The 13600-nt window shown below is 35.6% G+C and overlaps 1 protein-coding gene across 2 annotated transcripts in view; it reads right to left on the minus strand.

Moving 5' to 3' along the window:
* Window positions 1–3759: 3759 nt before the first annotated feature.
* The window catches only part of STAM2 (signal transducing adaptor molecule 2), a 44630-nt gene continuing 34789 nt past the window's right edge, over window positions 3760–13600 (minus strand). For both annotated transcript variants that reach the window (XM_014782420.2, XM_087435207.1), the window contains exons 12-14: window positions 10907–11060; window positions 7724–7893; window positions 3760–6279 (exon numbers count right to left, since the gene is read on the minus strand). In XM_014782420.2, coding sequence (XP_014637906.1) covers window positions 6051–6279; window positions 7724–7893; window positions 10907–11060 — 553 coding nt within the window. In that variant the 3' untranslated portion in view covers window positions 3760–6050. The remainder of the gene's footprint in view (window positions 6280–7723; window positions 7894–10906; window positions 11061–13600) is intronic.

The raw sequence follows: 13600 nt of genomic DNA on the forward strand, positions 1-13600 counted from the left end.
TGAATGAGTGAATTAATGAATGCTAATAAATCTTTAATTTTTTTCATCTGTTTCAAAATAGAAGAGACAGGAGCAATTTGAAGCTTTTATCCCCATCTCCACTTCCAGGGCCTTCTCTGACTCACCTAAGAAGGTTTAAAAAAAAGATGTCCCAGTTTTAACAATGAGGTCAGATGTAAATATATTAATTCTAGCTTTTACTCACTAAAAACTATGGTATGCTTGTATTAGAGAATCTTAACAAGGGCTTATTTGACCATGGAATAGCAACAGACCAATTTTTTTACTTACCAGGCACACAGTTAACACCAGATTGTAAACACACTTGGAGGGGTCTGTCTCTGGGGCAGACACTATAGAATGGCTCACTCTGCATTCACTCCCACTCAGCTTCTCCCCTGCTTTCTCTATATAGAGGCTAGAAAGCAAAATACTCACTTTCCCAGACTCACTGGCCACTAGGGGTAGCCTTTTGACACAGTTCTGACCAAGGACATGTAGGTGAAAATCCTTGGAGGGTTTCCCAGGAAAGAAATATGGTAAAGATTATTTTTGGCTGGGGTTCTAAGTCCTATTTTTCTATTTAGACAATTAAATTTTCAACATTTGTCTGAAGTTACTTGGAGGGAAAAAAAATCTATGCGATGGCTAAAAACCGTCTCTACATTGACACCTAACATAGCTGTTCATGGGATATCTGTTCACCGCTGGGAGCTATATCCTAACAAGGCAGCACTGACTCCCCTTTAGGTATGTAACAGAGGTGATCAGATGAGGACAAGCCTGTCACCTCTTAGAACTGCAAGCCATACAGCTATGGGGTTGATGCATCGCAGTTGGAGGACTTAGGTCCTAGAACTGACTACCATTAGAGTATGTTGTAGCAGTGTCAAAAAGTAGCTGGTGAAAGCACAGTCTCTTCAACAAATGGTGTTGGGACAACTGGATATCCATATGCAAAAGAATGAAGTTGGAGTCCCACCTCACACCAAGTACAAAAATTAACTCAAAATGGATCAACGACCTAATTACAAGAGCTAAAACCATAAAACACGTAGAAGAAAACAGGAGAAAATCTTCATGACCTTGAATTTGGCAATGGACTCTTAGATATGACACCAAAAGCATGAGCAACAAACGAAAAAATTGATATAACCAGACTTCAAAATTAAAAATGTGTATCAAAGAACATCATCAACAAAGTGAAAAGACAACCTGAAAATGGGAGAAAATATTTGCAAATCATGTACTATTTAGTAAGGGTCTAGTATCTAGAATATATAAAGAACTTTTACAACTCAACAACAAAAAGACAAACAACCCAATTAAAAAATGGGCAAAGGACTTAGACATTTCTCCAAAGAAGATATACACATGGTCAACAAATACATGAAAAGATGCTCAACATCATTTGTCATTAGGAAAACGCCAAATGATAACCACAATGAGGTACCACTTCACATTCACTAGAATGGCTATAATTTTTAAAAATAGGAAATAACAAGTGTGGGTGAGGATGTAGAGAAATTGGACCCCTCAGGCATTGCTGGTGGGAATGTAAAATGCTTCAGCTGTGGAAATTTGGCAGTTCCTCAAAAAATTAAACACAGAATTACCATATGACCCAGTAATTCCACTCGTAAGTATATATCCAAAAGAATTGGAAACTGGTACTCAAGTACATGTACACACACGTTCATAGCAGTGCTTCATAATAGCCAAAAGGCAGAAACAGCCGAGGTATCCATCAACAAATGGATAAACAATGGTGGTAATATGAACCTCATATTCTGTGGTATATGTGGAGATGAACCTCAAAAACATCATGCTAAGTGAAAGAAGACAGATACAAAGGGTCTAATTTTGGAACTAGAGGTGGCGGTTGCACAACATTGTGAACGTACTAAATGCCACTGAACTGTTCACTTTAATGTTATGTGATTTCACCTCAATTTTTTTAAAAAAGGTAGCTGGCTCCCTAGAACAAAATGTAATCAGTAGGTGTCACTGACTTGCTGTAAAGGTATTGGAAAGCCTTTATTTTCCTCATTAGGATATTAAATGATGTAAAATAAGACCAAACTAAACTCCATTCTTCAGTAGCCTTTGTGGGGAATCTTCATCTAGTTTTCTTGTTTCTTCTTCTTCCGTTCCTTTGCTTGTCTTGGAACATTTCTCCCTTTGTTCAATACCCACTAGTCAAGATGGGCAGAAGAGGGGACGGTAAATGTACAAGTTATAATCTTGTTAACACCTCTGGCAAAAAGAAGTCAATTACTGAAATGCAGATGAGATGTTAAATCAGTAAAAATGGGATTATGGGATTAACAGGGGTCCTAGTTTCATTTTTCTGTGTAATTTCATTATAATTTAGAAAAGATAATAAAAGACTGCTACTGGACTACAGACATTTGTCTTAGAACTCTTGTGACAATTTTAACCAATCTTATAAAAGTTCGGAAGGCTTGGTACTCAGATTTCGCTGTTTATTAGATTCCTAGGGCTGCCGTAGGCAAGTTCCTCAAATTTAGTGGCTTGAAACAAACCTAAATTTCTTCTCTCAGTTCGAGAGGCTAGAAATCTGAAATCAAGGTGTCAGCAGGGCCATGCGCCCTCTGAAGGCTCTGGGGAAGAATCCTTCCTTGCTTCTTCCAGCTTCTGGTGGCCCCAGCAGTCCTTGGCTTGTGGCAGCATAACTCCAATCTCTGCCTTATCTTCACATGCCTTGTTCGCTGTGTCTGTATCTTCTCTTCTTATAAGGACATCAGTCATGGGATTTAGGGCCCACCCTAAATCCAGGATGATCTCACCTCGAGATCCTTAACTAATTACATCTGCAAAGACTCTTTTTCCAAATACAGTGATGTTCTGACATTCTGGGTAAACATGAATTTTGGGGAGACACTATTCATCCTACTACACTAGGTAAATAACAATTTCTCTTTTTGACACAGTAAGGTTTTTAAGAAACTCTAATTCAAATTTAGCTTGGTAAAATTAGAATAGTTCTTCTGGGGAAAACTTTAAAAAATAAATTTTTAATCTTCAAAAGAAACTAAATCAAACTAACAAAAAAAAATCAAATCCCTAGAATTGAATTCTCCCTTTAAAGACTAAAACTGATATAATAAGAAAAATGTCTTTTGACAGAAACAAAGCTGATAGATTGGTGCTATTTTATAATTTATTACTTACAAAAATAACTTCAGCTTTCTCATCATAACAACAATTCAATAAATCCTCTCCTAGAAGTCAGGAGTCTTGACACTTGACTTTTACTAAGAAAAACTTTCTTTTTTAATCCCTAAGCCATAATTTTTTTTTAAATTTTAAATCAATTTTTTAAAAATTTGGAAGATGAAACTTTATAACCATCTTCAAAATGTACAGTGAAATTTATGTGGTCAAGTATCAACTACTTGAAATAACATAAGATGACAATGTACCTACAAATAATTTCAAATCCTAATTAATAATTATTATAATTATTTAATGTTCAGGTAATTTTATAAATAAATTACCAAATTACAAGACATTGTTGGTAGATGGTACATTTTCCAAAATATAAGAACATTTCCCACTTTATATATTTTAACACCCAGGGGAAATTTTTTCTACGTTAATGAAAATTAATTTTATTATAAATTTTGGGAATTCTTTCTAATGTACCAAGATTTCATATGAAAAAGCAGGAGTTATTTTTATTTTTTATATAAAAAAGTATGAACCAAATGTAGAAATATGATGTTAGATGATTCCTTTGGCAGAAAACATTTAATTATAAACAGGCCTTAAAATAAATACAATCCATAAGATCATGGAAAAGAAAGAAAATAACAAACTTGTATTTCTTAGTAACACCAAAAATATCATCTCAGTACACAGATTAAATAATATTTTTATACTATTGACAACCTACAACACAAAATCCATTACAGTATGGCAAAAATAAAATTACTTTTAATTTAAAAGGGAGAAGAAACTTCTGGATGTATAAAATGTCACAAGTAAATGTCAATATACACTATTTATATACATGTTGCATGTTATATAATCCCAAAACTACATTAGGTGAACTTAATTGGCTGATCCCGATTTAGTGGGTGTGCAGTATTTATACTAGTTCAGACACTTATGCAGAATTAAGCTTTTATAATTCAGATCACAATTATACATGAAATATGTACACAAACATTAAAATAACTTTATTAAATATTGTTTGGGAGAAAAAAAATCTAAGATTTTCCATATATATGCAACCAAGAGCAGCTTTGTAATGTTTATGTTTTGTTTTCTTTAAAGAATAGAAGATTCATTTCCAAAAAAGTAAGGTGCCATTTTAGAATTTTTTTATACGTATATAATTGAATTTACATAGAAGGAAAATACTGGATGGAAAAAAGAACATGAGACATTAAAGGTTAAAACTTTCCAGTTACCTGTACCTGAAATAAAACAATGGCAGAAACTGGGCTTTCAAATACTGCTTGTTTTCCCTTTTAAAGGTAGACCAAGTAGTATAAAGACTATTTTGTTCTAGGATAGTTTCTTTGAAAAAGGAACATGCCTGTCATCAAATTTCTGTAAATAGATAAATAACAAAAATTTCCAGAGCACTGTCTTCAAATGAATTTTCAGCAAAAAGATTAAGGGCTTTCTTTAAAAAACAATATAGAAATCTGGCTTCCATGCAAGTATATTTTTAAAAACTAATGTCCATTTTTTCCCCAGTCTAAATATCATGTATCTGTAAGCATACGAATTTGCATTTTCTATTTCGTATCATCTAAAAATTTGTTAGATGATGCAGCAGTGTACAAATTTTTAGGAGAGAAAACAATCTCTATTGGTTTACTACCTAATTCCTACAGTATGTGGAAGCTATTAGCACTAATAAACTAATTTAAAATGTAGGCTTCAGAAAAACTGTCTTGGCAGATCCCTATCAATCCACTGCCTGCTATTCCATAGGCTCAGAATTACTTCTGAAAGGAATGGCCCAATTTTTCAAAAGTCTGGCATAGCAGTGGTCCTTGAATCACTTCTTTAAAGAAGCAACACATCAATAAAAACATACTTACCATCCATGCTTGGTATACATCACATCAAATTATTAGGAATGCCTGATGGCTCAAATTCACATATAATCCCTAAAAAGTAAATGCAGCATCTCTGCACACCACACTGCAGGAAGGAAAACAAATGGACCATATCTTCATCAGAGAATGACCAAAATCACTTGAAAAGGTCATTAGTGTCAATTCTAAATACCAGGGACCCTTGTAAGAAAAGAAATGTCCTTCTCTAGGGAATGGAAATGTTTCGTGGGGCATTCCCTTAGCTCACTGTTGGCATGATGGGGGCCGGGGCAGGGGGACTAAGCTAAATGCTTTATCACACATCTGCATTTACGTGGTCCTCACTATGGGTAACAGAAAACATTTCTGTTCTTTCCAAATTGCTCTTGCTTCTGTAGACAATTATATGCTAATTATTACTCAACATAACACTGAGAACAAAACTGACAGTACTGCAAACACAACTGCAATTTAAGGAGCCAAAAGGAAACATGTTGGCAAGCTAAATGCTTACACAAAAAATGTTCGCCTTTTAAAATAATGGTGTGTGGGAAACTCTGAAAAAAATATGCAGACAAAAAATATTTAAAGGTTTCAGTGCTCTGAACTATCATGATGTTTTAGGGGCAAACGCTGGTTTCTTTAAAGTAACATTTTAACACTCCTACCTCATGCTGTTTAGTGTCATAAGGCTACTTATTGGGTGTCCATATTTGTGTAGAGAGATTTAAAAGTAAGACAAAACTAACTGGAAGCAACCTGAAGCTACCTCTGATCAAAAGTTTGACTTCAAAATGGAGTGAAAAAACCCTTTGATGGCCTACTGGAGTAAGATACATTTTTGTGCTTTATTATTTATGGTCCCTTCAAGATGAGAAAAAAAAATTTTTTTCTTTTAATATTTCCAGATTAGAATCACAAGGGTTGAGTAATAAACGTATGACAGATTTCGAGAAAATGCTTGGTTTGTTTCTAAAGGAGAGGCTGCTGATGGTAATTTGTTTGCTGCTGTGCAACTGAGTGACCTGGAACTGTCACTGGAAAGCCTGCCAGCTGTGGCAAATTGGAAGTAGTGTTCTGGTAAGATGACATATCCACAGACATCCCCATCTGCTGTGTGTAAGCGGCCGCACCAGAGGCTGACTGAAGGTTAGAGGTCTGGTTCATGTAAGCAGTACTGGAAACAGTGTCTTGTCCAGTGCTACAAACAAAATTAACAAAACAAAACAAAACATATTTACTTGCATTATCTAGGTTGTGGTCAGAGATCAATCATCATGAGAAAATAAAAATGCCTTTTCCATTTTGTAAGTTTACACAGCTCTGCTATTCTGATTACGATTTAATCACTCCAGCTGTCCAGTGCTTTTAATGTACTTTTTCTGTTTGGTAAGAAGAAAGTACTCAAAAAGAAACAAAATATAAGATTATAAGGCCTATTTAATTTTGTTTTCTCCAAATCTCTCACTGAAAACATTTAAAAATCTTTTGAGCAGATGCAGACTGTTTCTGACAGTGGTATCCCTGGAATGACATCCCTGCAATGAGAACGGAGCCCGAGCTCAAGCACCCCTCAGCCCATATCCTCCCTTCCCCATCTCTCAGTCCAGCACAGAGGAGACACCTCTTTTCCTCACACGCTCTTTACACTTTCCTTTGGCAGGGGCACTTTCAAAGCTGCCCCTGATAGGCAGCTTAACTTGAATGCCTACGTAAAAATAATAAAGGCAGGGAGAACAGTGTAATCCACATAGGACCCTGAATCTACCCTCAAGACAGTCCTGACCTATCTTATTAACACCAAAAAAAAAAAAAAAAAAAAAAAAAGTTGAAAAATCACACCAAATTGCAGGACTTCTGCTTGTTCCCATAATTACTATAGCATGCATTTCTTTAGAAAGAAATAAAATTTTAAATTACACCCAATACACTGCTTACAATATAGGAGGATTAATGTCTACACTACTCCAGTTTTTTCCTCTGTAATTCCTAGTGTCACCCAGGATAACAAAATTTTACATTTTAATTGAACTAAATGACAATATTTTAATTTTAATTTTAGTTACTATCTAAAATTTATACTCATGGAATTTAAGAGTAGAAAGAGACCTTAGAGATCATCTACACACGAGTATACTGAATGAACATTTTTTGTAGTTAAGCAATGTTAATAGAAGGCAAGATTTAAACATGATTTTCAGAATAGAAGTCTTAGTATAAAAAAATTAGACTACAAATTCCAGAGCTCACACAGACTTCTTTTTAAGAGTCAAAGTAACAACACTTTTCTGATTTTTTGGAGTGCATACAGGTAATATGTCTGGGACTACTCTGGTAGGCTGATTATAGGACAGTGCCATGTATATCATGGGCTTGGTCTCTGTAAGGAACAATGAGCTTTATTTTGTCCCAGGGACCCTGTCTATAAGCTAGGTCTGGGCAACCATCTCAGTCTGGGTAGCAAAGCTAAGAGCAGCACCATTTCTGACTTCATGGGATTATGAATGGGCAGTTCTATAACTTCAACTCAATAGTAAAAGATGGCACAATTACTATAAAGACAAGGGTCTATTTATTCTCATTCTGAAAGTCTGTTAAATTTAATGCATATAATTACAAAATTAACACAGCTCCCAAAAACTTACCTTAAATACGGAGCTTGAGCGGGCTGTGTTGTCACTGAGGAATTCACATTTGGAGGCAGAGATCTCAGTGGACCGATCTGATCTGGTCCTAGGCTGTAGTTTTGGGCAACGGTGACTTGGTGAATGCCTTGACCCATATAATTTCCACCATGTGACTGAACTGGGTATGTCTATTAACCAAAGAGAGAAGGTTGACTCACAATCTCCCAAACATCTGCCTAACAATATTTAAAACTTTAAAAGACTTAAATGAAATAAAATGTTATAGTTCTTTAGGGAGCAATCTGGTTCTACCAATCTACCCACCCTAGTATAAAAAGTGGAGAGCTTCCAAATCACAGGGCCAAATCTATGGAAACTTATGATTTACATGGTTGTTCTTTTATTCTGCAGAGGGTTGAAAGGAAGGAAAGTGGGTTTTTGTTTTTTTTGGTGAGGAAGACTGGCCCTGAGCTAACATCCACGCCCATCCTCCTCTATTTTGTATGTGGGATGCTGCCACAGCATGGCTTGATCTGCGCCCAGCTCCAAACCTGTGAACCCCGGGCCGCCAAAGCGGAGCACATGAACTTAACCACTACCCCACCAGGCTGGCCCCAAGGTGGTATATTTTTAAGTAGTGGGTTGGAATCCATCCAGGTTGCCTATTACTCAGTAACACATCTTGCTGTAGAGCCACAGAAAACTATATACTCCCTGAAAGGCAGCCCATCACCACTTCAAGTCACCATCAGAATGATGACCTTCTCCACCCCATCCCAGAATGATTTATTCAACTTCTTCCTAAGAATGAAACTTAGAATAAGTTGAAGAATAAATGGTATCAGGGCAGGATGCAGGCCTTCTCTGGCAACATCTCCTTTATTTCCTGCGTTTAGGACAGATAAGACAAAAGTAAAGAACTGTGGGTAAAGAAAAAGATGTATCCTCAGGAAACAGCAAAATGGCCTAAGCTTCTTTGGATATTTATATGTGCCCTACTTAATTTTCAGGGAAACATCTCCTGAGGGACAGGATCTACCATCTGGCTACCAAATAGAGCATTCAAAACAATGCACATGTTTAACAGATATCATATAGTTACAATCATCACTCCTGTTTTAAACTAAGCTATTTTTAAAAAGCAAAGACCATTGACATGAAAATTTAGAATGCTAGAAATGCCAAGTCAACTACATTAAGTGCAATCACATCACCTCCTTGGCAGACATGTATCAACCCACTGACAATAGGCTAAGACTGTGGGAATGGATCTCTTCTGCAGCTTAGGGTTCCTGAGTGGCCTTCACAGCTACAACTAATGGTGTGTTACTCCAACTTTTGCTAGTATGGATTTTTTTTTCAAATTAGAATAGGAACTTTGACTATTTCAAAAGCTGTTATGCATGAATAGAGCAGATAGACGTTATGTGAAGAATCAAACTGATAGCTAACTTTTTAAAGAAATGAGTTGTGCTTAGCAAAACACAGATTGTAAATAGTATCAAACTAAACACAAAAACCTGACATAGGAATGACAACCCTTTAGAGACACACAAAGAAGCAAATATAATATATAGTTCTATCATACAATGGTACAGACATTTCTACTTGGTTCCATTTTCACAGCAGTCGCAAATAACTCTTTGAAAAAAGCAATATTGAATAAACTGCTGTTTTTTGCACCTAGAAATCCTTTCTACCCTCATATGTAATGACTCTTTCAGCATTTTCAAAAGTTTGGAGCATGGCATATTTGATACATGCATCTTGTCTGATGTGACAGTTACTATAGTAACTATTCTTTTTTTTTACTTAACTATTCTGTTGTGTCAAGTCATCTAGATTATGCACCCACATTCTAGCTTTCCTCCTTGGTGTCTCCTTCACACACTCCTTTATATACAAGTTTTCATAAATTAACATAAATTTTGTGCATCCAAGCTTATTCTGAATTCAATCGCTAACTGGCTGAAATTTGAAAAAAGCTTTAGGATACTGGATACTGATAAATATAAGTATTCACTTCAGCTGGGAAGCACAGAAAAGGTATCAAGTCCTGGGAAAAGATGCTGTTCATGAATGGCTTATGGAACCTGTACCTATAGGCCTGCAGCACATCCCCATTATGCATGAATTCTGAACAATTTAAGTCAGGCATCTAAGAAAAGAAAATCTAAAGCATGATCTGAGAACAAAAGAAGTTCATTATCGAAGTCTTTTAATAATCACCTAAGTCAGAGAAATCTTGACAGAAATTTTAAAAATGTTAAATCTTGCTTGTTGAGCAACAGGAACAGCATTACTACCTCGTCTGGAGGACTTCTGATGCTAGGCACTGTCCTAAATTGAAGTATTTATACTTTATTCTTATAAAAAGGATTTATACTTACATAAAGGATTTATGCTTTATATTTACAAAAGCATATGAAGAATCAGATCCCCCCTCAAATATTTAATGGTCTCTTCATTCATGTTAAAAGTGAACTAAAGGGGCCGGCCTGGTGGCATAAAGGTTAAGTTCGCACGCTCCACTTCGGTGGCCCAGGGTTTGCAGGTTCAGATCCCAGGCGCGAACCTATGCACTGCTTATCAAACCATGCTGTGGCAGGCATCCCACATATAAGGTAGAGGAAGATGGGCACAGATGTTAGCCCAGGGCCAATCTTCCTCAGCAAAAAGAGGAGGATTGGCAACGGATGTTAGTTCAGGGCTGATCTTTCTCACCAAAAAAAAAAAAAGTGAACTAAAATGTATTTGTGAAATACCAATACCTAATTTGTCTTGGTGAACACTAGTTGTTTAGCCAATTTTATTTATTTATTTTTTTGGCTGAGGAAGATTCACTCTGTGCTAACATCTGTTGTCAATCTTCTCCTTTTTTTGCTTGAGGTAGATTAGCCCTGAGCTAACATCTGTGCCAATCTTCCTCTATTTTTATACGTGGGTTGCTGCCACAGCACGGCTTGATGAGTGGTGTAGGTCTGCACCCAGGATCTGAACCCAGGGCATCAAAGCGGAGTGCGGCTGACTTCACCACCACGCCACAGGGCCAGCCCCTAGCCAACATTCTTTTGACTATCAAAGATGAGTTTTATAATTTTATTCATGGACCACAGAAATTTTAATATTATGCTTTAAAACATTTTTTTTTAATTTAAAACTTTTTTAATTTTGAAAAATATTCTCAAAAAATATGCTCACCTGCATTGGAACCCCAGCTGATGAAGGTGAATAATGTGCTGGAGGATGAAGCTTTGAATAGACTGAATATACTGGTGCTTCATTCACCAATTTGTTATATAGTTCCAGAGCTTCCATGACTTTTACATTCAATTCAGACAATTCTGAATGCTTCCTGATAGACAAGAAAAGCATTTTAATATTCTTCAAAGTTTTTATGCATGTATTTAGCAAGATAAATCATTTTAAAATTTCTATTCATATTTTAAAAGATTCTTTATATACAATGAGATAATAGTCACAAAGAGAAAATGGGAGGAGGAATTATTTAATTCTGGTAATAACTAAGCTGATACGACATCATAATATTAGGGAAAGTTCTTTCCATACCTCATAAAATGCAATCAATTCATAATTTTGGTGTTAGGAGAATTTTGTTTCATGTTATAGATTTCTGTTGAAAACTCAATTACAAAGAACAATAATTTCTCAATTTAGGGAAAGTCCACGCCTTAATTAAAAATCTTAGTAGAAGAAAGTACTCAGGCAAGGCCCAGAGCCTGCTATGAAGTACAATATGACTGAAATAAAAACACACTCACAAACAAAATCATACACATTTCCATTTTCTTATATTCATGAAAGGATCAATTGAAAAGTAAAATTTAATAATTATCCTTGAAAATGCAAACGAAAACAATGTATATATAAACTAGTCTCTACTGCTCTTGTTGGTTTCTTTTGAGAAAGTGAGTGAAATCAGATACCTTATTGTGTAATAACAAATCCAAATATGAGCATTTTCAAATTTGCCCAGGGAACTCTAGAATAAATCCTTCTGACTTGGTACAGTTTTATCTGTTCCCCTGGGAGTAATAAAGAACTCCCTTTGCAACTGACAAGTTCATAAAAGTTAAATGGCCACTTTATCTGGCCTAATGCACCCACAATCCTGTTTATTAAATGTAGCTCTTATATATACACAGAGAGGCTGAAAAGAAAGAGGCATAGGCAGGCAACTAGACACAAGGCTACCAAATAAATGACCTGGACTGAGTCCCATCAAGACTTGTCACCTTTCCTCTATTAGAATCTGTTATGTCTGAATCAAACAAAAAGTGCTGTTTCTTCTCTTGCATGTGTGACTGTATAAAGCAGGTCAAACTGTTTTCATAAATATCAGTTGTAAACCACACAGGAAGCTTTAGAAATCAGTGTCCATGCTAACAAATGTGTGACTAAGAAGTAACCACAGGCATTTGCTCCACATAAGCCAGTACAGTGATGAAACACCAGGAGAAGACAGAAGGGCATGGTGATTGTGTTTGAAATCACCTTCAAAGATCTGAGACATAACCCCAAAGCAATAACAAATTTTTACTGAACTGTGCCCAACACTATATTAGGACAGAGAAAATTAAGCAGAAAGTGTGTTTCTCTCCTTCAAAAAGACTGCAATCTACTGTATTAGGGAGACAAGGCTAAGAACATGAAAAATAGCAATAACGTAAGATAGCATATAATTGAATGCAAAATTACAAAATAGGTAGGGAACAGAAGAGTTGAGAGAAGATTAATTTGGGTGGTGGTAGAATGAAAAGGCTTTATGAGAAGCTGGGACTTAAGAGGGCACCTGAGGAAGGATGGATAGGCCAAGCCAAAAAGGAAGACTAAGTCAGATCAGCGGGACAGGGTGAATTAAGGCAGGCAAAAGGAACGAGAAGGGTACACGAGGGAAGAATGAAAAGGGCAATCTGATCAAGGTGGTAGAAAGTGATTTTCAAAGGATAAGAGGAAATAAGATTAGAGCAGTCTGGAACATAGTTAAGTTCAAACTATGGATCTCTCTTCAATGAATCTATCTAAACTTTTTTGGATTCAATTTACATGTTTATCCAGTATAATTTCTTAGTGTGATAAATGCTACAAAATTTCATTCTGCACAATGATAGAAATAAAATTTAAAATTTAATTTTCTGATAGTAGAGTTGCTTTTCTTATTAGAAAAAACAAACTGATGATGATCAGTTCAAGAGAAGAAATGATATTTTATTCATCTCTGAATGTTCAACAAGGGTAAATAGTCAATAAAAATTTGTTGAAGAACAGCAGGCATTTTCCAGAACAAGAGGTGCATCTGCAGTCAGTGGCCATGGAACAGAAAATGCCCGCTGGTCTATTCAGAAACTGAAATTGAAGAGAGAACTGGTTAACAGGTGAGGTCTCACTCAAAAAATTAACTCATATCAGAAATGGTCACTCTGATTTTTAATTGTTCTAGACCTTTCCCTTTGAAGATCTTTTTATTAACAAAAATAAGATTATACTATATCTTCTGCTTTTTTCACTATATAGTATGACATCTTTCCATGTTAATAGATATTTATTAATGATAATGCTTTTTATTGTAGAATCTGTGGATGTATAATTTTTTTAAAACCAATCTCACATTGAAAGACATTTTAGTTACTTCCAATTTTGCTGTTAGAAATAATACTGTGAAGAACACTCTAAGACCTAAATCTTTGCATATGTTCCTATGTGATTAGTATGGGCCTGAAATTGCTGGGTTAAAGAATATGGACTATTTTTAATGGCTCCAGAAAGGTTTATAATAATTGGACTCCTCGCCACACCTAAGGTAATACTGACCATTCTCCTTTTCAGTCTTTTCCAGATTGATTATTCACTGACCATTAACATTCCTGCACTGAA

Source organism: Ceratotherium simum, chromosome 9, assembly GCF_057802395.1.
Source record: "Ceratotherium simum simum isolate JZ-2026a chromosome 9, ASM5780239v1, whole genome shotgun sequence".
In the NCBI taxonomy this organism is placed as follows: Eukaryota; Metazoa; Chordata; class Mammalia; order Perissodactyla; family Rhinocerotidae; genus Ceratotherium; species Ceratotherium simum.